Source organism: Eurytemora carolleeae, unplaced genomic scaffold (genome assembly GCF_000591075.1).
Source record: "Eurytemora carolleeae unplaced genomic scaffold, Eaff_2.0 scaffold611, whole genome shotgun sequence".
Lineage (NCBI taxonomy): Eukaryota > Metazoa > Arthropoda > Copepoda > Calanoida > Temoridae > Eurytemora > Eurytemora carolleeae.
This window is the reverse complement of record NW_019396499.1, coordinates 6,578-29,511: the sequence shown is the minus strand read 5'-3', so window position 1 is coordinate 29,511 and position 22,934 is coordinate 6,578. Positions and strand designations below refer to the sequence as shown.

The window sequence follows — 22,934 nt, the reverse complement described above, 5'->3', positions numbered from 1 at the left end:
TCTTGATTATTAGCAGTTTTATTATTTAACTGTCAAGTTTAGTTGTACACAATAGATACAAGCAAAGATATATATATATATATTACGAGGAGTAAAGTATATATATATATATATTACGAGGAGTAAAGTATATACATGAATAAAACATATAAATGTTATAAGTTGTAACTGTTAGTCGATACAAGAAAAACAAATTAGCTCATTTAATTCTTGATAATCAAAACTGTCAATAGAAATTAGATTAGACCTGAAAATTTGCCTCAAATTAACTTATTTCTTAAACTCTGTTTACTGATGGTGTAAACCTGACATATTTCTAACAGTGAATAACTGATCTAGCAGAATTCATAGCTAAAAATACTAAAGTCCTGTGACATCAGGTTACCAAGATTAAAAGATTATTAAGTATTCAAGCTTGAACATTCACTGATAGCTAAACAACACTGAAAGTTAGTCATCATATTTTTAGACATCCTCTACTTTTGCCTTTAGTTTTACCTCACCAACTCACGTATACTTTTTTGTAGCCCCGGACATTTGAATTTTATGATTGCAAAGTGCTTGTTTCTGGCTGAAGTTTAAAAGGAGTAATTGTAAAAATACTGCTTGAGCATCTTTGTTTGCAGTGACTTCAGTCAATTATAGTCACAGAGTTAACATGACTTTTGTGAAAGATATAAATGCTCTTATAATAAAAGCTTCTTCTATAGAAGGTCTTGCCGATTCACGTCAATACCCTTTGATTTATCGTCGTCTTTTCTAAATTGACAAAGTATTGGATTCTCAATTAATTGATTTTTAACTTATCCATTTCTTAAATGCCAATGAAAATCTTTTTAAATCTTCATCTTTCAGAGTCCGAATTTAATGAATTTAAGCCGCGTTTCAAATCCCCAAAAACCGGTTATAATTGAGCGCCAGCTAAAATCTTGAAAGATTTAATACAATTTTATTCTTTTCATTCGGCTTCAGAGGTTCTAACGGTATCGCTGTTAATTGGAGTTGCTAATTTATAAATGGAGAGTAGCTTAAAATTACGTTTTCTCCGTCAAAATAAGTAAAAAAAAACAGTAAAAAGTAAAAAATCTTAGACAGACTTTCCCCTCAGCTTAGTATAAGTGGACAATAGAACCAATCAGTGTTTTTAGTTGTAAATTAATTTCTTATTTTCAACAAAGCGACTCGTTTTCCGCTTAAGATAAAAAAAATATATTTGTAGGGTTTTGCAAATATATGGTTAAAAACATTTGTATAAAAAAGCTGTAGCGAGTTTTAAATTTGGACTACATAGACGTAAAAATCGGCACGTTCGACATTTTTTCTCGTTCATTCCTTCGTGAACGACCTGATTCGTTCGTTTTTTTAATTGTTCAAAAAAAAATTATTCTGTTCGCTATCAAAATTATCGTTCATTTTCTCACTGAACTATTGTGCAGTAAAATCGTTCGTTCAACAAATCGTTTGTTCATTAAAAAACTATAGTTATATATATATATAGATATAAATACATAAAATTAACGTAAAATTAACGTAAAACTAACATAAAAGTAACGTAGAACTAACATAAAACTAATGTAAAATTAACGTAAAACTAACGTAAAACTAACGTAAAACTAACGTAAAACTAACGTAAAACTAACGTAAATCTAATGTAAAGCTCACGTAAATCTAACGTAAAACTAACGTAAGACTAATGTTAAACTAAGATGAGACTAACGTAAAAATAACGTAAAACTTACGTAAAACTATCGTAAACTAACGTAAATCTAATGTAAAACTAACGTAAATCTAACGTAAAACGAACGTAAAACTAACGTAAGACTAACGTAAAACTAATATTAAACTGACGTAAAACTAACGTAAGACTAACGTAAAACTAACGTAAAACTAACGTAAAACTAACGTAAAACTAACGTAAAACTAACGTAAAACTAACATAAAACTAACGTAAAACTAAAGTAAAACTACCGTAAAACTAATGTAAAAATAACGTAAATCTAACGAAAAACTAATGTAAAAATAACGTAAAACTAATGTAAAACTAGCGTAAAACTAATGTAAAACTAACGTAAAACTAATGTAAAACTGATGTAAAACTAACGAAAAACTAATGACAATTTTACAACTCAGTGTTTCCTTTTTGTGTTGGGATATTTTCAGTAGTATTTTGAAACAAGTGTAAAATATGAAACACAAAATATCTTCATTTAGTGGGCGAACATCTTGCAGTTCAAGTCCTATATATTTGTACAAGGGGCGAACAACTTGCAGTTCAAGTCCTATGTATTTGTACAAGGGGCGAACATCTTGCAGTTCAAGTCTTATATATTTTACAAGGGGCGAACATCTTGCAGTTCAAGTCTTACATATTTGTACAAGGGGCGAACATCTTGCAGTTCAAGTCTTATATATTGTACAAGGGGCGAACATTTTGCAGTTTAAGTCTTATATATTTGTACAAGTGGCGAACATCTTTCAGTCAAGTCTTATATATTTGTACAAGGAGCGAACATCTTGCAGTCATGTCTTATATATTTGTACAAGGGGCGAACATCTTGCAGTTCAAGTCTTATATATTTGTACAAGGGGCGAACATCTTGCAGTTCAAGTCTTATATATTTGTACAAGGGGCGAACATCTTGCAGTTCAAGTCTTATATATTTGTACAAGGGGCGAACATCTTGCAGTTCAAGTCTTATATATTTTTACAAGGGGCGAACATCTTGCAGTTCAAGTTTTATATATTTGTACATATCAAAACAATATTATTTCCATAAAGTAAGATAAGGGATAACTGTGTTTTCTTACTGAATAATATTTATGTGTATATTAGGATATTTTGGTGAACAATGTAAATATTTTTTAAAACAGATTCTGTACTTTACTCTTTGGTAGTATATGTATTCATATATTTATAAAAAACTTTATAAAAAATTGAACCATATAAATAGTTCGAAATAGATGTTCTAAATCTGAAATATGTTTTGATTTCAATGTTTAAAATATGTCGGATTTAAATTTCTAAGTTTAATATAGTTTTGATGTTATAATCTTTAAAGCAGTTTAAAATATTTTAAAGAAAATTAATTTTACAAATAATTCTTTTTGGGGGGCTTAGTTTATATGCCATCAGTGTCACAAGTCCAAAATTGTTGGATTAGGTTTAATCTTGACTTGAATTTAGAAAATTTTGAGATCATCTCCGGATTCAGTTTGATCTGGACTTTATCTGAGTAAATTCCGGGATAATCTCTGGATCAGCGCTACAAGTCTAAAAAAATTTTGATCTGGACTTAAGTTCTGGGATCATCTCCTCCAGATCAGTGCTACCATGCAGTTTAAAGTCTAAAAGTCGGATTAAGAATTGATCCGGACATGATTTTAGTAAATTCTGGGAACATATCAAGGTCAGGATCAACTGAAACCGGTTATAATCTCACCAGAAAACGAATCATGTTTGTAGCTCAGATCTGAGGTCGTAGTCAATGAACAGTTGTAAAATTGGTGTTGAAGAATAGACTAGAAAAGTGGTTTAATTAGCTATATCTAGTTAAACCTCTTCTCCGCTAAAATTCCCATAAATCTCCTCTAAAAATGTAGGTTCAACGCCTGTGGTTCTTTTAAGCTAGCTCACGTATAGTGTTTTTATTATTGATTTTGATGGTAATTATATCATTAGAACTGAAGTCAAATATCAAATATATATATTTGTCTCAAGCATACATTACATATAGAAAATCAAATATTTTAAAATATATTTATGAAACTTGAGACGGGGGCCCGATGCCNCCCCCCCCTCCACTGGGGAGTCAGATCAAGCGATGATACTGACTTGAAGAGGTGGATGCTGGAGATCATACTGCTTATTTGCATACTTTATTGTACCTGTTGAAGTTTGGAGTGGACCATCTTAATCCACACATTTTTAATATGATATTGACTTGGCTGTTTCTGTTTTTAGTTTTATATTCATGTTTAGCTGGAGTTACTGGGAACCTTCTGGTTTTGTACCTTCTTCTTAGAACCCCTGCACTTAGAACAGCAAGGTGATAATAAACAACCAGGGGGGGATGGGAGGTCTGAGGTCAAGCATCTGTTGATCTGATAAGACAGTTTTAAGGTGTTTAGTGTAAAACAGTATCAACACATGTAACGCGATGAGCAATAGGATTGTAATAGCTAATTGTTCATTTTTCATGCTCGGCATTTATATCTATACAATGAAGACGAATTTTCGATTTAAGTTTTGATTTCTACCAATCTTTTTTCAAATTACAAGTTTACAAGTAAACAAAGAGAGGCTGTAGAATTCACAGCTAGCTCTTTGTTTCCATATTTATGTGTATCCATGTGGTTTGAAAGCTCGGTAGAAGTCAAAATTAACATTGAAAATCGTCTTTATTGTATTGATATATACGACGACTGTATTATTGTATTTCTTCTTTGTTATTTCTGAACAATGTCTAATTTCTAATTGAGTTAAGTCAAGTTTTAATGTGGAAGGAAACCAACAACCATGTTAAAACTGAAACTATAATAATTTGGAACTTTTATTTATTTCAATGAGAAAAATCATTTAAGTTTGAAAATGTTTAAAGAAACAAAGTTGAGCTAATTTTCAGTGAGAATAGGAAGACGACTTTTATACTGAATCTATGACTATAAATAGTCTAATGAGCCAAAAATATTGAGAAGTGTGACCAGACCCGTTTCCCGTAATACATGATTTAATAAGTTTCTAGAAAAACTATTTGCTTTGGAACATTATCAAATACATTCAATTTAGCTCTAAGATGCGGTCTTTCTTTTCAACAGTTTTCTGGTTATCACTGTATATACTGTAAATATATATATATATAAATGTGGGTTTTAACAAATTTTATTCGGATTTTGTTTTGGTGGATTATACTCCACAAAAGTTTCCTTTGCCTCTGTGTTTCGGCTGTTATTTCTTTGTTTCGGCTGAACTTTACAGGCCCAATTTTTTTGTGGGACCTCGCGTGACCCCAAGGAAGATTTATGGATGATTAAAATTTCAAAAATGTGCTCCTAACAAAATTCGATTTTTGCAAATTAAAAAAAAAAATCGACAAAATTTTTTCTTATAAAATCCGCAAATCTTGTTTTTGTTTTTTAATGTATTCAAAGAGAAAATGTTTACAAATGAAATAGAAGATGGGCGCAAAGGGCCCTTAAACAGAGTATATATAAATATAAAAATATTAAGGAATGTGTTTGTGGCCAACCTTGCTGTGTCAGATTTCTGTCTGTGTCTCCTCACAATGCCTCTTACATTGGTAAATATAAGAATTTGGGATGTGGGGGGGGGGGTTGTAAAGCTTACATTAAAACAAAAATGATCCCCACCCCTTTCCCCTGTCAGAAAATATTGGTAAAATGTTTTTGATAAATGTAAAATGTAAAAGTATATTGGAGTCACATAAACTGATTAAATTGAGATGTTTGCTCTTGTTTGAAGAAATAATTTTATTTAAATCTTAAATAAAAAGCTTTCCATACTAAATATAACATATTTAACCAGTTTTAAATCTTTTAATACCAAAGAATATTACATTAAGAAGTCTCTTTTCCCTGGGACTTGAAAGAACATCATATGGTCAAATGCAAACTTATAAGACTTTTATAACGTACTAGCTGAAGAGCCCGGCGTTGCCCGTGGAATTTTTTTTAATTCAAAATTTGAAGAAAAAAAATTGATTTAAAAAAAATTAAAATCTTTGAAAAAAAAATTTTTTTTTTGAAGAAACAAATTTCGAATTCTTTAAGCCCATGCTAAAGCCGAGACACCCGTAGGTTCCCCTAAACAAATGTTAGCCCAGTCGGAAACGAATGTTTTGTTTTATTATATGGATAAAGGACAAACCCTTTAATCACTAAATTCTTGATTTCAACCCCCTAGTAACAATTAAATCCTACAAAATTTATCTAAACTACTGCATTTTCAGCTCAACTACCTTGTCTAGCAATGACAGTCTTTAAATGCAAATATAAACCCTTTAAATCCTAAAAACTATAAATGCTAATATTAACCCTTTAAATCCTAAAAACTATAAATGCTAATATTAACCCTTTAAACCCTAAACAAACTACAAATGCTAATATTAACCCTTTAAATCCTAAAAACTATAAATGCTAATATTAACCCTTTAAATCCTAAACAAACTATAAATGCAAATATAAACCCTTTAAATCCTAAAAACTATAAATGAAAATATAAACCCTTTAAATCCTAAAAACTATAAATGCAAATATAAACCCTTTAAATCCTAAAAACTATAAATGCAAATATGAATCCTTTAAATCCTAAAAACTATAAATGCAAATATGAATCCTTTAAATCCTAAAAAACTATAAATGCAAATATGAACCCTTTAAATCTTAAAAACAATAAATGCAAATATCAACCCTTTAAATCCTAAAGGTTGAGGTAACCTACCAGAACTGGCAAATATTAACCCTTTAAACCCTAAAGGTTGAGGTATGCAAATATGAACCCTTTAAATCTTAAAAACAATAAATGCAAATATCAACCCTTTAAACCCTAAAGGTTGAGGTAACCTACCAGAACTGGCAAATATTAACCCTTTAAACCCTAAAGGTAGAGGTAACCTACCAGAACTGGCAATGGGGAAACAGTCCTCTACTCTGCAGTCTTCAACAACCTCTCCAGGTATATCTTGCTAGTCTAGGATTGTTAATCGTTTTTAAAAACTATCGTTTCCTTTTTTTAATTTTTCGTTGTCGTTTTCATAACGAAACGATTGTTTAAAAAAAGTGAAAACGTTAACACTAGCTACTCATCTTTAGTGTTGTTAATGGTTTTGGTTCGTTTAAAAAAATAAATAATAAATCTTAGTTAAAACCTGGATTCTAATACAGCTGTTTTTGTTAAACTTTGTATCTTTATATATCTTCTGTAAGGGTAGTCATATGGGAAAGTGTAAGAATAACAAAAGTTTATGATAAACTGTTAAAAAAACATTTGCTTTCTTTACATTATGCCAAATTTTGGCCCTGAGAGAAAATATTGTGAAAAAACAAGACGAAAAAAACTAACCGCATATCACTATTTATTTTCTAATACACGCCTTTAATATTATAATGTGCTGAACAAGTTTTCCATTACTTTTTTCTTTTAACTGATGTCACAATTACAATATTTTTGTTGTTGTCTGCAACCACTGTTAACATGTATTTCTGTGGCAACAAGATTGTGAATGCAGCGGTTGAAAGAAAAAAAATATTCGTTAAAACATGCGTAACCAAAAATGTTCACAAAAAACAGACTTTAGTGATAATATTTGTTTTATTAGAGAAAGAAAATAGACAAATTTCTAATTCGTCTTGGCTAGATCTCAATCACTATCCCCGAGTTTAAAAATTATCATATTAATTAGTATCATTCTGCTGCATAGTTATACTGAGTTATGGAAATCCGTTTTTTAATTCGTTTTTTGATCCATTTTTTTAATCCGTTTTTTGATCCGTTTTTTAATCCGTTTTTTATCCGTTTTATAATCCGAATTTTAAATCCATTTTTTATCCATTTTTTGATCCGTGTTTTTATCCGTTTTTTAATCTGTTTTTGAAATCCGTTTTTTAATCCGCTTTTAATCCGTTGTTTAATCCGGTTTTTAATCCGTTTTTTTTACTTAAAGGGGCTACAAACATAATTTTAAGGGATCCTTCATGTGGATGAGGTGTGAGGACTATTATTATCTGCAGAAGTATTTAAGGGATCCTTCACGTGAATGAGGTGTGAGGACTATTATTATCTGCAGAAGTATTTAAGGGATCCTTCACGTGGATGAGGTGTGAGGACTATTATTATCTGCAGAAGTATTTGCAATTATTAATTACTTTGTGTGCAAGCACTTTTTCATTTTTTAGATATTTTTATTTACTTTTGGAGTAGATAGATTGATACATTAAAATATCTTATTCATCGTTGTTCGGATAAAGATTACTGTTTTAAATCGAGAATTGAGTGTCACCTAAAATGTTACTTTTAATTCATTTCAGAGGGAAACAATCGTTATTTGTGTGACTTATGCTCTGGCGTAAAGGTTTCCTCTCGATGAGAAAGAGTATCTATTTTCTAGACTTGGAAAAAAAGAAATTTTTGTATTGAAATATCAGATCCTAAGATATGTCAATATTCAAGAATGTACTATTTGGCGTATAAATGAATTCGTCCATGGAGGGAGGGGGCTCGAACCCATAGCCTCCCCCCATTCTTGGAAAAAAAACTGTTTAAATCTGCAAAATTTATGTTTCTAGCACAAGTTAAAGAAAATTCAAATTACACTATTTTAAAAGTGACCTCCGTAATTTTGCAACAGAGAAAAAAATAAAAATAAATTATAATATCTTTTAAAGGCAGAAAATCTAAGATGAGATAAGATAAGATAGGATAAGATAAAGTTTAATGCTAGAATACATGTATCTGTATACAGAACGAGTTTACAATTACAAATTGATGATTATATTAACAGTACAAGTATAAAGCAATTAGGTGGAAAATAGCTCTTGGCTGTTTTGATTATTTTTTCCACCTAATTTCAAAAATGATAACAACACATTTCAATTAAATAGATTTAAGGAGAACTATTAGAGATCAGGGTGCGATTTTATCATATGCAAAAAAGTATACATTAATTAGAATAACTAGAGTTTAAAGTAATTTTCTGACATGTACACAACAAATATCAAAGCATATTAAAACATATCTAATTAGTTTTACATGAATAGCAATTCGTTTTATAACACATTGTCCTATAATTTTCAAAAAGAGAATTTAGTAGTCTATTTTTAAATATACTTGTAGAGTTGCTTCTTTTTGAGTCAAGAGGCAGGTTATTCCACATCTTAAGAAGAGAGCTTGATGGTAAATACGATATCTTCTTCTTCCTCAGGGTACCGTTGTCAAGCAAATATGACAAGCCATATTCTAATGGACACCTAGACTTACTTATACAATATACAATATACAATATACAATATACAATATACAATATACAATATACAATATACAATATACAATATACAATATACAATATACAATATACAATATACAATATACAATATACAATATACAATATACAATATACAATATACAATATACAATATACAATATACAATATACAATATACAATATACAATATACAATATACAATATACAATATACAATATACAATATACAATATACAATATACAATATACAATATACAATATACAATATACAATATACAATATACAATATACAATATACAATATACAATATACAATATACAATATACAATATACAATATACAATATACAATATACAATATACAATATACAATATACAATATACAATATACAATATACAATATACAATATACAATATACAATATACAATATACAATATACAATATACAATATACAATATACAATATACAATATACAATATACAATATACAATATACAATATACAATATACAATATACAATATACAATATACAATATACAATATACAATATACAATATACAATATACAATATACAATATACAATATACAATATACAATATACAATATACAATATACAATATACAATATACAATATACAATATACAATATACAATATACAATATACAATATACAATATACAATATACAATATACAATATACATTCCTCTTTCTTTTCCTTTTAAACATTTTCAGGCGCTATTTGTTCTCATATCTTCGCTGTCCATTACAGCTATAGCTGTTGACAGGTGTTTGATCATCTGTTGGCCATCTGTTGGAAGTACAGTCACCAGGTAATTAGACATCTGGTCTCGTTTTTCTCCTTTTCAAGGGTTTCCGTTAGGGTTTCTAGAGTTAAAAAAATTGCGAAAATTGTCTTTCGTATTTCGCAAACTTTTTCGCGAAATTTCGCAACAATGAATTTCGCAAAAGGAAGCGGAATTTCAGTAAATTGCAAAATTTCGCGATAAATTGCAATAATGTTAAAAAATTTCGCAAACAAATTTTTACGCATTTTTTTTTTTTTTTGCATTTTATTTTCAACGAACGGAACGCGAAAAATGCGAAATTTTTGGCGAATTTTTTCCTATTTCCCTGGTTTCCGGTTAACAATGCACGGTAACTAAAAAATTAACTAAAAAATAACTAAAATTGTCAAGTTACCAAATTGTTAGGTTACCAAATTGTCAAGTTACAAAATTATTAGTTACCAAATTGTCAAGTTACCAAATTGTCAAGTTAACAAATTGTTAGTTACCAAATTGTTAATTACAAACTTGTCAAGTTACCAAATTATTAGTTACCAAATTTTTAGTTACCAAAATGTTAGTTACCAAATTATAAGTTACCAATAATCCGCTCATCAAAATTACTTATTTTAGTTTGATAATAGATTTATTTTCAGCAGTCCTAGTAGACTTATACCCATACTTTGGTTCATTGCTATAGGAACAATATTGATTATTATTATTATCATTATTATTATTATTATTATTAATATTCCTAATATTATTTTTATTATTATCACTTTCACTATAATTATTATTATTATTATTATTATTATTTTGTGAATTAGGGATAGTTTCTCCCCTAGGAATAGTGAAAGAATTCAGAAGGTAAATATAATTCTTAAAGTAAACAATGTATTCTTTTAGTACTTTTAGAAAGAAGGTTTTAGAATATGAATAATTGATATATTTAAACTATTAATATAAGAGAAAAGTTAGAATGAAAGAAGATGAAAGTTTCATGCTAAAATGTAAATTCTCAAAACCATTAAAACGTTTCTTCAAAAAAAAAAGATTATATGAACCTTTAAAATAGAATGAAAGAGAATTCATAATGTATATGTGTATATATTTAAGTCCTGAAAGGGATGTTTAATGTCTATGTCCCATAGTTATGTCCTGAGGAGGAAATATAATGTCTCATATTCAAGTCCTGAAAGGAATGTTTTATGTATATATGTCCTATAATTAAGTCCTGAAAGGGATGTATAATGTAAATGACCCATATTTAGGTCCTCAAAGGAATGTATACTGTATATGTCCCATAGTTATGTTCTGAAGAGGAAATTTAATGTATATGTCCCATATTTAAGACCTGAAAGGGATGTTTAATGTATATACGTCCTATATTTAAATGTACATACATTTAAGAGGAAGTGCAATGAATATGTCCTATAATTAAGTCCTGTAGGTGATGTATATTGTAATTTTCTATATTTAAGTCCTAAAGAGGATGTGCAATGAATATGTCTTATAATTAAGTCCTGTAGGTGATGTATAATGTATATTTTCTATATTTAAGTCCTGAAGGGGATGTATACTGTATATGTCCCATAGTTATGTTCTGAAGAGGAAATTTAATGTATATGTCCCATATTTAAGACCTGAAAGGGATGTTTAAATGTACATACATTTAAGAGGATGTGCAATGAATATGTCCTATAGTTAAGTCCTGTAGATGATGTATAATGTGATTTTCTATATTTAAGTCCTGAAGAGGATGTACAATATATAATTAATAATATATTGTATATGACCTTTATTAAAGTCCTGGTGAATCCTTAATGGAAAGCGAGCTGGAGTTCTCTTCTATGGTGGAACGATATAGCAACAAGGAAATATAAATATATTCAGACATTTAATAAACAATGAGATTATCTAGAGAACTAGATAACTAGATAACTAGATAACTAGATAACTAGATAACTAGATAACTAGATAACTAGATAACTAGATAAAGAGACAACTATACTAGTCTTAATTTAATATTATATATTAATATTTATAACAACTAAATAAAACAAAGGGAGTTTTATACAACCACAAAAAAACGGGATTGTAATACAACAACTAAATTAAACAAGGGATTAGTAACAACAACGAAAGAAAACAAAGGAGTTATTATACTGTTATACAACTAAATAAACAAAGGAGTTATTATACTGTTATACAACAACTAAATAAAAGATTCACAATGGAACCTTTTAAACCTGATATGATCTGATGTGGAAGATATCGTCATTTTTAAGTCTGCATGAATTCACAATTTACAGAAACGCCACAAAAGAAAATAATCAGATTTCACTAAAGATTAAGTCCTATGGTCCTAAAGTCTATTAACAGTATACATATATATATTTTATAGTCCTAAAGACTCTTAACAGTTTATATATATATATATTAATTTAGAATATATATACTATAAAGAATCAATCTGGAATGATATTTTCTAATAGTTTTATCAATATATCACATCCTGCGACATTCATAATATCGATTTTAAGATATTTTTTCCTATTATTAGTCTACTAAGCCAAATATCCTAGATACTTGTTTTATCTGAAAGGAAAATATAATCAGGGACGTATTGAGGAATTTGTTAAGGGGGCTTTATTCCTTTTACAATATTGTTTAGGGGGCTTTATTCCTTTTACAATATTGTTTAGGGGGCTTTATTCCTTTTACAATATTGTGCACTGTATCATTCTTTCTCACTTAGTTATTTCAGGGGNGATCCAGGGGGGGGTAGCACAAAGATTTTACTGATCCAGGGGGGGGGGCTGAGCCCCCACCCATACCCCCTTCCATGAATACAACTTTTTTGTTATTTCTAAAGAAATTGATAAATTTGTCCAAAAGGAGAGGGGGGGGAGTAAACCTTCGTTGACTCTATAAGAGGGGGGTGGGATAGCCCCATACCCCCCTGCTATTCTGAATATATTGTCCCATAGTTGGATGTAAACCAAACAGCTCTTGAACAAATGGAAGCTCTCTCTAGCATCATTAAAAGGTAAAAAAACCAAATAGTTCAAATTTTTCCAAATAGCTTATCAAATACAATAGTTTGATATATTATTTTCAAGAGATTAGGCATGTTTTGGTTGGCGTTAATTTCGCATTTTTTCGAGAAAGTTTTCTTAAAATCCATATTTGTTACTAAATTATCAAAAGTCATCAGTGTGTTTTACGTAAATACAGCTAGTGTACTGAATGTATTCGTATTCTTCAATACCACCAATTGTACTTTGTACTTGATAATCTACAGGTTGTCCCACGAAACATGACAGTTCCATAGTTTGTTAAGTTGTTTAAACCCCAAGAGAATAATATAAAAATTTTCATGCCAGCCATATTATAGTAAAATTGATTTCAAAGTAAAATATATTTGAATGTAAGATTTTTTAAAATAAATAAACTGCAAAAAGTCTATAATATCTAATTCAGTATATGGAAGAAGACATTTAAAACTATGCACAAACTGTCATGTTTCATGCGATACCCTGTATTTGATCTGATTAATGATGTTAACATAGTACCAATTTACTTTATCTTTAATTTTTACATTCTGTGTATGCTTACTTTATTTTAGATTAAAAAAATTAAGTTTAATTTATGTTATTGAAATACCTTAGCTATAGCTACATAAAGATACAGGGTGTCCCACATCATATATAGCTTTAAATTGTTTTTTTTTTCGGGACTAATCAGAAAATTTAAAAAGAATTAATCATGTTAAAATTAATTTTAGAGTTAAAAATTTGCATGTAGAGAAAACTAGGTTTTTTTAAGTATTTTGTCGTTAAAGCTTGAAGATAATCCAAGATATGGGATGCAAGCTCTGTATATACATCAACCTGTTTTCATTGGAATTCTAAATTATTATTCTCTAAAATTGTTTAACCTTTAACATTTAAATGCTATGTTGATTTAAAATAAACATTAAGTAGTTCTGGGAACTAAACAGAATATTGAACACCCTTTTTATATGTTCGTAAACCGTTAGTTAAAATAGCGCAAAAGCATGTACGTAAAAACTACTAGCTCTAAAAACTACTTATTTGTTAATGTTAATTTTGTCATTTTTAAAAACTTCTGTTCCGTAACAAACTTTGCCCAGATCTAAATTAAACTCGTGAATTAGCATAAGGTTACTCAAGTAAACTAAACCACTGTGCAATCTGCATACAAATACTAATGTACAAAGTTAAATAGTATACAGGGTTACCCACAACAATGCTTTTTTTAAACTGATTATTTTTCATTGAGGTTTCTTGATCTACAAAGTTGATCCGTGCAATTCTTGATTCAGAAACATTTTGAATTTTGAATCAGTGTTCCACATTATTAATTAAGATTAAGGTTTCAAGGGTTAATTCAATGTGGGTTTTTCTACGAATTTCTAATTTTTATGTAATTATTTCAGACGAAAATCCAAATAATCTAGTTTTAAAAGATTATCCTAATCATATTTTTGTTAAGACTTCAGATTAATATTTTTAATTTAGCTCCAGTTGCATGCTAAAGGATTTTAACATTCAATAGAACGAGAAAAAGTTTATTTTACCAAATAAGATTTATGATAAGTTTAGTATTGCTTGTTCAGCAACCAATTTTATTAATTATTTTTTCTTAAAATTAATTTAATTTTTCATAAAACATTATGAACCTGATTTCGTATTCGAAATTGTAACCTAAAGATTCATCTGCATAATCAAAGTAGTAATCTTTCATTTATTTGTTTGTCTGTCCGAGCATAACTCATGAAGACCTTGGTCGATTTGCCTCAAATTGATTCATTAAATTTTTCTTATTGATGAATTTAGAAAAATTCTATTATCCTATTCATAAATGTTAGAATTTTGAAAAATTCTAATATTTTAATTGACAATTTTCTTGCGTATGAATTTAAAAGTTATAAAAGTGTCATTTTTACGGGATTTTATGATTTTAAAAGTGTATATTACTATTTTGAGGGAATAACACTTTAATAAACACAACCTTAATTTATTTCGATTTTATTAAGCTGTAATTTAAGTTGTAAGCCAAGGCACTTAATTTACATTATTCCAAAATTACGCCTGCAGTCAATTTAATGAAACCTCATTTTGTGAACTAAACTTTCAAAGAAATATTGCAGTTTAGAATAAGATTATGTAGAAGTTAAAATAAATTCTGATTTTTTATATTTTGTAAATTTAGAGTAAATGGAAAACAGAAAATAATAAAATTTAATTTTAATTTTATTTGAAATTCTCAGAGAAAAATAGAAAAATCTGCAAAAAATATGTTTTATTCAATTTTGATGAAATTTATCACAGCTAATATTTCCCGTTGTAGGGTGATTGAGTGACTTTTTCGCCTTCAAAAGGACCAAAAAAGTAACTTTTTCACCCTGCTAATAAAATTTCAAATTTCATACCTAATTTATCGACCTACGTTTAAATAATTTGAATGTTTCGCAACTTAATGAAACCTCATTTTGTGAACTAAACTGTAAAAGAAATATTGGAGTTTAGAATAAGATTTTGTAGAGGTTAAAATAAATTCTGATTTTTTTGTATTTTGTAAATTTATAGTAAATGGAAAACAGAAAATAATAATAATTAATTTCAATTTTATTAAAAAAACGCAGAGGAAAATAGAAAAATCTGCAAAAAATATTTTTTAAAGTTTTAATGTATTATAGTATATGAATAAAAATCAATAAAGCAATGCACTAAGTTTCTCAAATATTCAACGAGTCGGTTTTTCTTACAATATATTTATATACAAAAGATACAAACTTCTTGGTAGCTATGATCTCAGCGATCCAAAACATCCTTGAATTGCTGATCGTAAAAGATCAACAAAACTCGCCCACTGTTACAGTATACAGATAAGTGGCGACTGACTTTACTTCATGATAAATATTATAATATACATTTTCTTTTAAAAAAAAGATATTTCTTAAATTACTTTTTAAAATTAATAGATTTTTTTCTGATTTACGCCTTGTCAAAAAGTTAAATCTAGAAATAACTATTGTATCAATACAAGTACACAAACATTTTATAAAATTAAATTCACCACTATTATTTGGGTTGGACGTGCTAAGCCTTGGGACCATATAAAATTTAAGACTTGAACCTTCCTAATAAAGAGAACATTTTAGTTCAAAGAATTGTATGGCACAACAAACCAAAATATTTTTTAAAAAATTGTTATTATAATTTTTTAGAACAAGTAAATTAAATTAAAAAGTCCGATCCAGATCTTATTTCTAAACACCACCTCAATTCAAATCATCTCTATATATAATATAACAAGACGTATAAGTTCCCTATAGCCGGCCAAACGGCTGGACCGAATGGGTTGAATTCTTTTGTGGACACTCAAGGGTATAGCTTGGGAGTGACATAGGCTAAAAACTCCATCTTTTTCCACGGGCAACGCCGGGCCCTTCAGCTAGCGTAATCTAAATTCTACGATGAAAACTAGAAAATTTCCTTTGTCACATTGCTGACAACATTTTTATTTTAATGTTACTGGAAATTTAAAAATATTTTCATGCAAAAATCAAGATTTAAAACAAGATTTAAAACAAGATTTAAAACAAGATTTAAAACAAGATTTAAAACAAGATTTAAAACAAGATTTAAAACAAAAATGTGGAATCAGGCCTCGGCAATGCTTCTTTAATTAACGACCGTTTTATTTTTTAATTACCTTTAGATTCCTTTAACGAACACCAAAAACTCTTAATTTAAGATTACAAGAAATAATCCGATTATGAAAATAAAAAGATTTGATCCCTTTTTTAAAAAACGGCGGCTTTAGAGAAATCTTTTAGCCTTAAATTGCAAAACACATACTGAAAATAGAGACAAGATAAAAATAAAATAAAAGATACCTGAAAAAAAGCCCATACTGTGATCTTAACCAACCATTAACGAACGCGGTTTATAAAAAGTTTGAACGTACCCAGCCCTAACTACAATTCAATATCAATAAAAATAAATGAGAGCAAAGTTTACAAATACTTTGAATTGAATACAAATAAAATTTATTTTTCAACCCAAACCATGACAACACGTTCAACATGCAAAAACATCAAAACACGCTATTACTTGTCTCTATTTTCAGTATGTGTAATGCAATTTAAGGCTGAAAAATTTCTCAAAATTTCTCATGATTGAATAATTTCTTGTGTTAGCGATCTTAAAATTAAGAGTTTTTGGTGTTTGTCAAAGGAATCTACAGATAATTAAAAAAACGGTCGTTAATTAAGGAAACATTGCCAAGCCCTGATTCCATATTTTTGTTTGAAATTTTTATTTTTGCATGAATGGGTGAATACAGAAAATATTTTTAAAGGAATTGAGTTTTTGCCACAACCTCAAATTTTCTAATTTCTATATCTCTGCAACCAGTGGGTATAAACCTTTGATATTTCAAACTTAGATTATTTGATCTAACAGAATTAATAGTTTGAAATATCTAAGGTCTACGACATTGGGTTGCCAAGATATAGGGATAAGAATATTTGAGTTTGTGGCAAAAACTCAGTTCCTTTCCAGTAACATTAAAATATAACATTTATTTTTCAACCCAAACCAATTTGTCACGGATGAGAAACTGTTAATACCCTCAATTCCAATAAATTCCAATGAAATTGGATTTAAATTGAAAAGTGGCATTTATCTTTTAGTTCAAACCCTATATATCATTATTAAGCGCCCAGTGTTGTGTTACTTTCTGGTCATCGTTAAAAAATGGCCATAGTCTCTAGTCCCTACGCAACAGAATTTCCGCGGCAACCGTGCTCATTTTTCTGAATGTAAACAACCAATCAAATCAAATTAGATTATTTATCTTAAATCGAAATATCTTGAGTTAAAAAGATAGTGATGAAATTGAAATTAGCGAATAGAATTGACACTGGGTTGTGTGAAAATACAAATATTCTTTCGGTTTAAGGAGAACTAGGTTTTAAGAGAAATATTTGAAGGCTCCGTTTTTATCCTCTCTTTCCCCCCCCCCCCACATCCACAACCACAAAAACCCACCTTTCCTTCTCCCTTCTAATTCAGTCTTGTCTTTTGTTCACATTCAGAAAAATTAGCGCAGTTGCCGCAGAAATTCCGTTGCGTAGAGACTATATGAACAATTTCTAACGCTAATTGTAAAGTAACGCCACACACGGAAGCCTAGATAACCGCGCAATAAACGATGTAAAAAAAACGGTTTTTAACTGTACAGTGTACCTTGTACATAACATATAAACAGCTGATTTTCTAGGAATAATGAGACGATGGAGTACGAGTTTGATATGGTGGATAATCTGGACAAAATCAATCAGGTAATTAATATTTTTTCAAATAATGATTATTGGAAGTCAGTTTATTTTTAGAATGATCAAATTGTTAAGTTTGAGGCCCGACATCTAGTGTTGAATCAAATCAACTTTATTCTGGATGAAATGAAAATGAAAAACCTGGCTCCGAGATGTCTTGAGGTAAGACAAGTTTCATGCTGAAACTATTAAATTCATAAGTTTGAGCCCAATTTGTGTTAGCATAATAGGGCTCAGTAACAACTCGTCTAAGTAACATTTTGCCATGTAACAACAGCTCGCCTATTTAAAAATTTTAAAAATTTTTATTGTAGTGTAAATGAAATTTTACCAGAAAATCTACGAATCAAAAACCAAAAATCCGCAAATACAGTAATTCCAACAATGTCGGGAGTACTTCACGCATCTTCAACTTAGCGGGGGAAACCATCTTTAGTTGACATAAACAACTTCTCATAAACTAAATTTAAATCTATGTTTTTATGTATCTATGTATTCATCAGAAAATCTTCATATTTTTTTAGTTGTGGGTCGTCTTTATAGTCTCATCCTTTGTGGGTAACCCTGTATCTTTATTTTTCAGAAGACATCAGAATCTGTTCTGTCTGGAGTAAATACAGTCATAATTCTAGTTGTACAGTACGTTGTGCCTGTACTTACAGTTTCATTGGCTAACGCGGCAATTTACACCAGGTCTGTAATACAGTAGTGTACAATGTGCATACCAAGGTTCTTTAATAAGTCGAGTTACTCTCGATGCATACTCTCCTTAGCAGAGATAGATATAATCCGCACATTTTGAAGCAAATGCAAAGTTTGGGCACAAATCACGTTTTGCAACATATCGCTATTTTGAGAAATTTCACAGATTTGAATCAATGATACTTTCAAGCATTTTCACAGTTTGATAACTATGAACGTTTTTCGCACACAGTAGAATTTACAAAATGAAACGGTAAAACTGTAAATAATTGATTGTTTTAATAAAGATATATTGTGATAAATAGATTGTGTTTGTTATTCCATTCCTCCAATAAACTGCAGTACTCTTTTTAAACAGAACTATGAGAGTTTCTTTCCATTCCATTCCATGGTCCGAATGATTTAAATTTTAAATTCAACAGTTCTTTCCGTTGTTCTACACACCCTGGGCGGGGGGGAGGGGGGGTATTTTTTCATCAAAAAGTTTGGTATAAAAACGATTAAAAAGTTATAAAAGTCGTGAAGGAGTTGAATACTAAAAGGTTTAAGCAAGAACACAGCATGCAGTAAACGAAATGTAGTTTTCATGAAATGGGATATATCAAATTAAAATGTAGTTTTCATGAAATGGGATATATCAAACTAAAATGTAGTTTTCATGAAATGGGATATATCAAACTAAAATGTAGTTTTCATGAAAGGGGATATATCAAATTAAAATGTAGTTTTTCATGAAAGGGGATATATCAAACTAAAATGTAGTTTTCATGAAAGGGGATATATCAAACTAAAATATAGTTTTCATGAAAGGGGATATATCAAACTAAAGTGAATTAAGAAGGTTGAAATTTTCAATATTTTCCGACATAACTTCTGTATTAAAGAGGAATCGAGAAGAACAAAATAATTTTGAATTTCTAATATCTAGCCCAACGATGTAGCCGGATGAATTTGTCTTTCTCATACTTGCGCGCAAAAGATAATACTTTAGGAGCTACGAGGTCACAAAGTCGCACCGCTGATGTCGCATGAATTTGACATTATCCTTCTGTCCAATTTGCAGAGAGGGCGGATAACAAATTTTTCAACAGTTTTACAAAAGTATACGAAAAATAGTTTTATTTAGATTCTGGATTTTTGTGATGATTTTTCCTAAATATTATAGCCAAGTAATTCTGTCCGGTAGTGAGCTTGAAGCTGCCCCCTTTCCCGATTTGCGCCCCTGTAATTTTTCCAGGGGGGGGGGGATCCTACGCCGCCACTAAGAGGAAATATTTTCTTTAAATAAAAAAATTATATCTGACAGACTCGGTCACTTCCTGTAAAAACTAAAATTACTATTCATGAATATAGGCTGGAGGGAGACGGAGGCGGGAGGGGGGTGGTTAAGGAGACGTTCATGAACGATTTATAAATCGTTCGTTAAAAAACTAACAAAAAATATGAAAAATGAACGAGATAATTCTTGAAAAGGAACTGATTAAAATTATTCTAAAGGACTAAGAAAAAAGGGTCATTAACGAACGACGAATCAACGAATTGAATAAAATCCGAACGCGTCCATCTCTATGAAGGAGAGGGTGACTGAGAAATGGAGTATTGCGGAGATATAAATCGGAAAGTTGACAAAATGATTTATTTTGATTAAAAGAGATGAGATGGAGAATTTTCCAACAAATAGGAAATTTTTAAAATTTTTATTCCATTGATGCCCCCCCCCCCTTCCCCCTCCAACGATAACAGAAAAACAGCATTTTTTGCATTAAAGGTCAGCACATTAATGATTTGGAGCTGGATTATTGGTTCAATTATCCATCTTTTAAAATAATTTTCATGCCTGAAATTTTCCTCCCGTTTCTTGTAATGAACGATTGTATAAATGTATACCATTTGTTGATGTTTGAGGTTATAAATATTATAAATAATTGTTCGTTAACGATGTTGGATCTCCAATCATGTCTTGATTCTAGATCGACATACAATTAAACCCGAAATATGGCGCATCGCAAGAAGTAATCAAATGTCGTCTTGAGAACTTTTCAATATACTATTATATGTAATTATGATCGCTTCTTTTGTTGAAAATATACTTAATCTGCGTTCTGAAATTTTACAAACGACGCACGGTCGTTAACAGGAACTCCTGTTTTTAATTAACAATATCCCAATATTTGGCTATTTTTGTCTGATATAGATTGGGGGGGGGGGGCAGGGAGGAGGGGCAGGTTTCTACCCCCCCCCCCCATTAATTTGCCCCTAGAGTTAAGATAGGGATTGTGAAACATGTCCGTAGTCCAACTTTTCAATGCTCATTAAAAAAAACCTCTATCTTCAATGGTTAGGGTGCAAGTGACGATTCGAAAAGTAAGTTGTAAAAATGTTCAAGAATAAATATTTTATTTGCATTCAAAATAAAAATTTAGAAAATTTTTCTCAACTATGAAGTTTAAAAAGGGAAAAAGATTTAACGTTCAAATGTCAACTACAGTGGGGGGGGGGGGGGGAAAAAACCCCTTCCCAATTGTGATCGAGTTAAATATATACGTCATAATCGTTAAAAAATAGATTTTTTCACAGTTCTGCCGGCAAAAAATTGATTTGGCTTGCTACATCTTTATGGGAAGTTTATATAAAGCTTTTAATAGCATTTTAAAGTTTTTGTCTTCGCTGCACATTAAATAAAGAGAAGAAAGAAAGTTTTCTTTTTTCTTGATTCTATATTTCTGGAATTATTCCTCCGTTTATAGAATGACATGTCTAAACAACTGTATCCTTTTAAAGCTTTTAAAGCTTTGTATTAGATACAGGGTGTCCCAATAAACATTGGATATAATGACGAATTGGATATCGTCTTTTTAAAAAATTCTTTGATTTAGTATAGTAGTATAGTATACTAGAAAGCTGTAATCCGTAAGATTTTCGTCTGCTATATGTTTACAATTTGTTTGTTTATGTTTTGACTTCATACAGTTCTACTTAAAAAAATAATTACAGTATGTAAACAGAGTAAACTTGTCCGTCTTCACTGTTCATCTTGCGGAGACACTATAGACGTACATCTTTACAGCCATTTACCGTTTTAATAAAATAAACTTTAGCAGACATAATAATGTTACAGCTTTTGAAAAAAGGTATTACAATACTTATTCATAACAAAGACAATATCGAATTCTTCACTGAATTCCCATGTTTATTGTGACCCCCCTGTATCAATGTTTATATTTTCAAAACGTATTTTTTTAATTGTGGTTTCAGTACTTTTCAATAATTTTCCTTGTTAATCTATTTTTTATTAATATATTGTTGATAACAACTCTGAAGAAGTAAATTTTTGTTAGATTACAGGATCGGATGGGACAATATGCCAGTAGAACAGCCACTGAACAGAGGATTAACGAAGTCAAGAAGATGAGAAGGTAATTTATCCTTTAAATACTACTTAATCTTTCACCAGCTGGCCATTTATGCTGTTGCCTGTTCTGATAAGGACCTGTATTCTACTATGTGTTTAGAACCTGTATTATACTATGTTTAGAACCTTACCTATATTCTACTATGTTTAGAACCTGTATTCTACTATGTTTAGAACCTGTATTCTACTATGTTTAGAACCTGTATTCTACTATGTTTAGAACCTGTATTCTACTATGTTTAGAAACTGTATTCTACTTTGTTTAGAACCTGTATACTACTATGTTTAGAACCTGTACACTACTATGTTTAGAACCTGTATTCTACTATGTTTAGAACCTGTATTCTACTATGTTTAGAAACCGTATTCTACTTTGTTTAGAACCTGTACACTACTATGTTTAGAACCTGTATTCTACTATGTTTAGAACCTGTATACTACTATGTTTAGAACCTGTATACTAATATGTTTAGAACCTGAATTCTACTATGTTTAGAACCTGTATTCTACTATGTTTAGAAACCGTATTCTACTATGTTTAGTACCTGTATTCTACTATGTTTAGAACCTGTATTCTTCTATGTTTAGAACCTGTATTCTACTATGTTTAGAACCTGTATTCTACTATGTTTAGAACCTGTATTCTACTATGTTTAGAACCTGTATTCTACT

At 29.7% G+C, this 22,934-nt stretch overlaps 1 protein-coding gene across 1 annotated transcript in view; it reads left to right on the top strand.

Annotated features, from left to right (window-relative positions):
• Positions 1–22,474, top strand: part of LOC111704434 (neuropeptides capa receptor) — a 28,824-nt gene extending 6,350 nt beyond the window's left edge. The window contains exons 3-15 of the mRNA XM_023476672.1: positions 3,980–4,046; positions 5,228–5,297; positions 6,620–6,691; positions 9,725–9,822; positions 10,434–10,477; positions 10,605–10,644; positions 11,585–11,651; positions 12,768–12,826; positions 18,094–18,154; positions 18,224–18,310; positions 18,732–18,841; positions 22,189–22,266; positions 22,414–22,474. Coding sequence (XP_023332440.1) covers positions 3,980–4,046; positions 5,228–5,297; positions 6,620–6,691; positions 9,725–9,822; positions 10,434–10,477; positions 10,605–10,644; positions 11,585–11,651; positions 12,768–12,826; positions 18,094–18,154; positions 18,224–18,310; positions 18,732–18,841; positions 22,189–22,266; positions 22,414–22,459 — 899 coding nt within the window. The 3' untranslated portion in view covers positions 22,460–22,474. The remainder of the gene's footprint in view (positions 1–3,979; positions 4,047–5,227; positions 5,298–6,619; positions 6,692–9,724; positions 9,823–10,433; positions 10,478–10,604; positions 10,645–11,584; positions 11,652–12,767; positions 12,827–18,093; positions 18,155–18,223; positions 18,311–18,731; positions 18,842–22,188; positions 22,267–22,413) is intronic.
• The last annotated feature ends 460 nt before the right edge of the window (positions 22,475–22,934 follow it).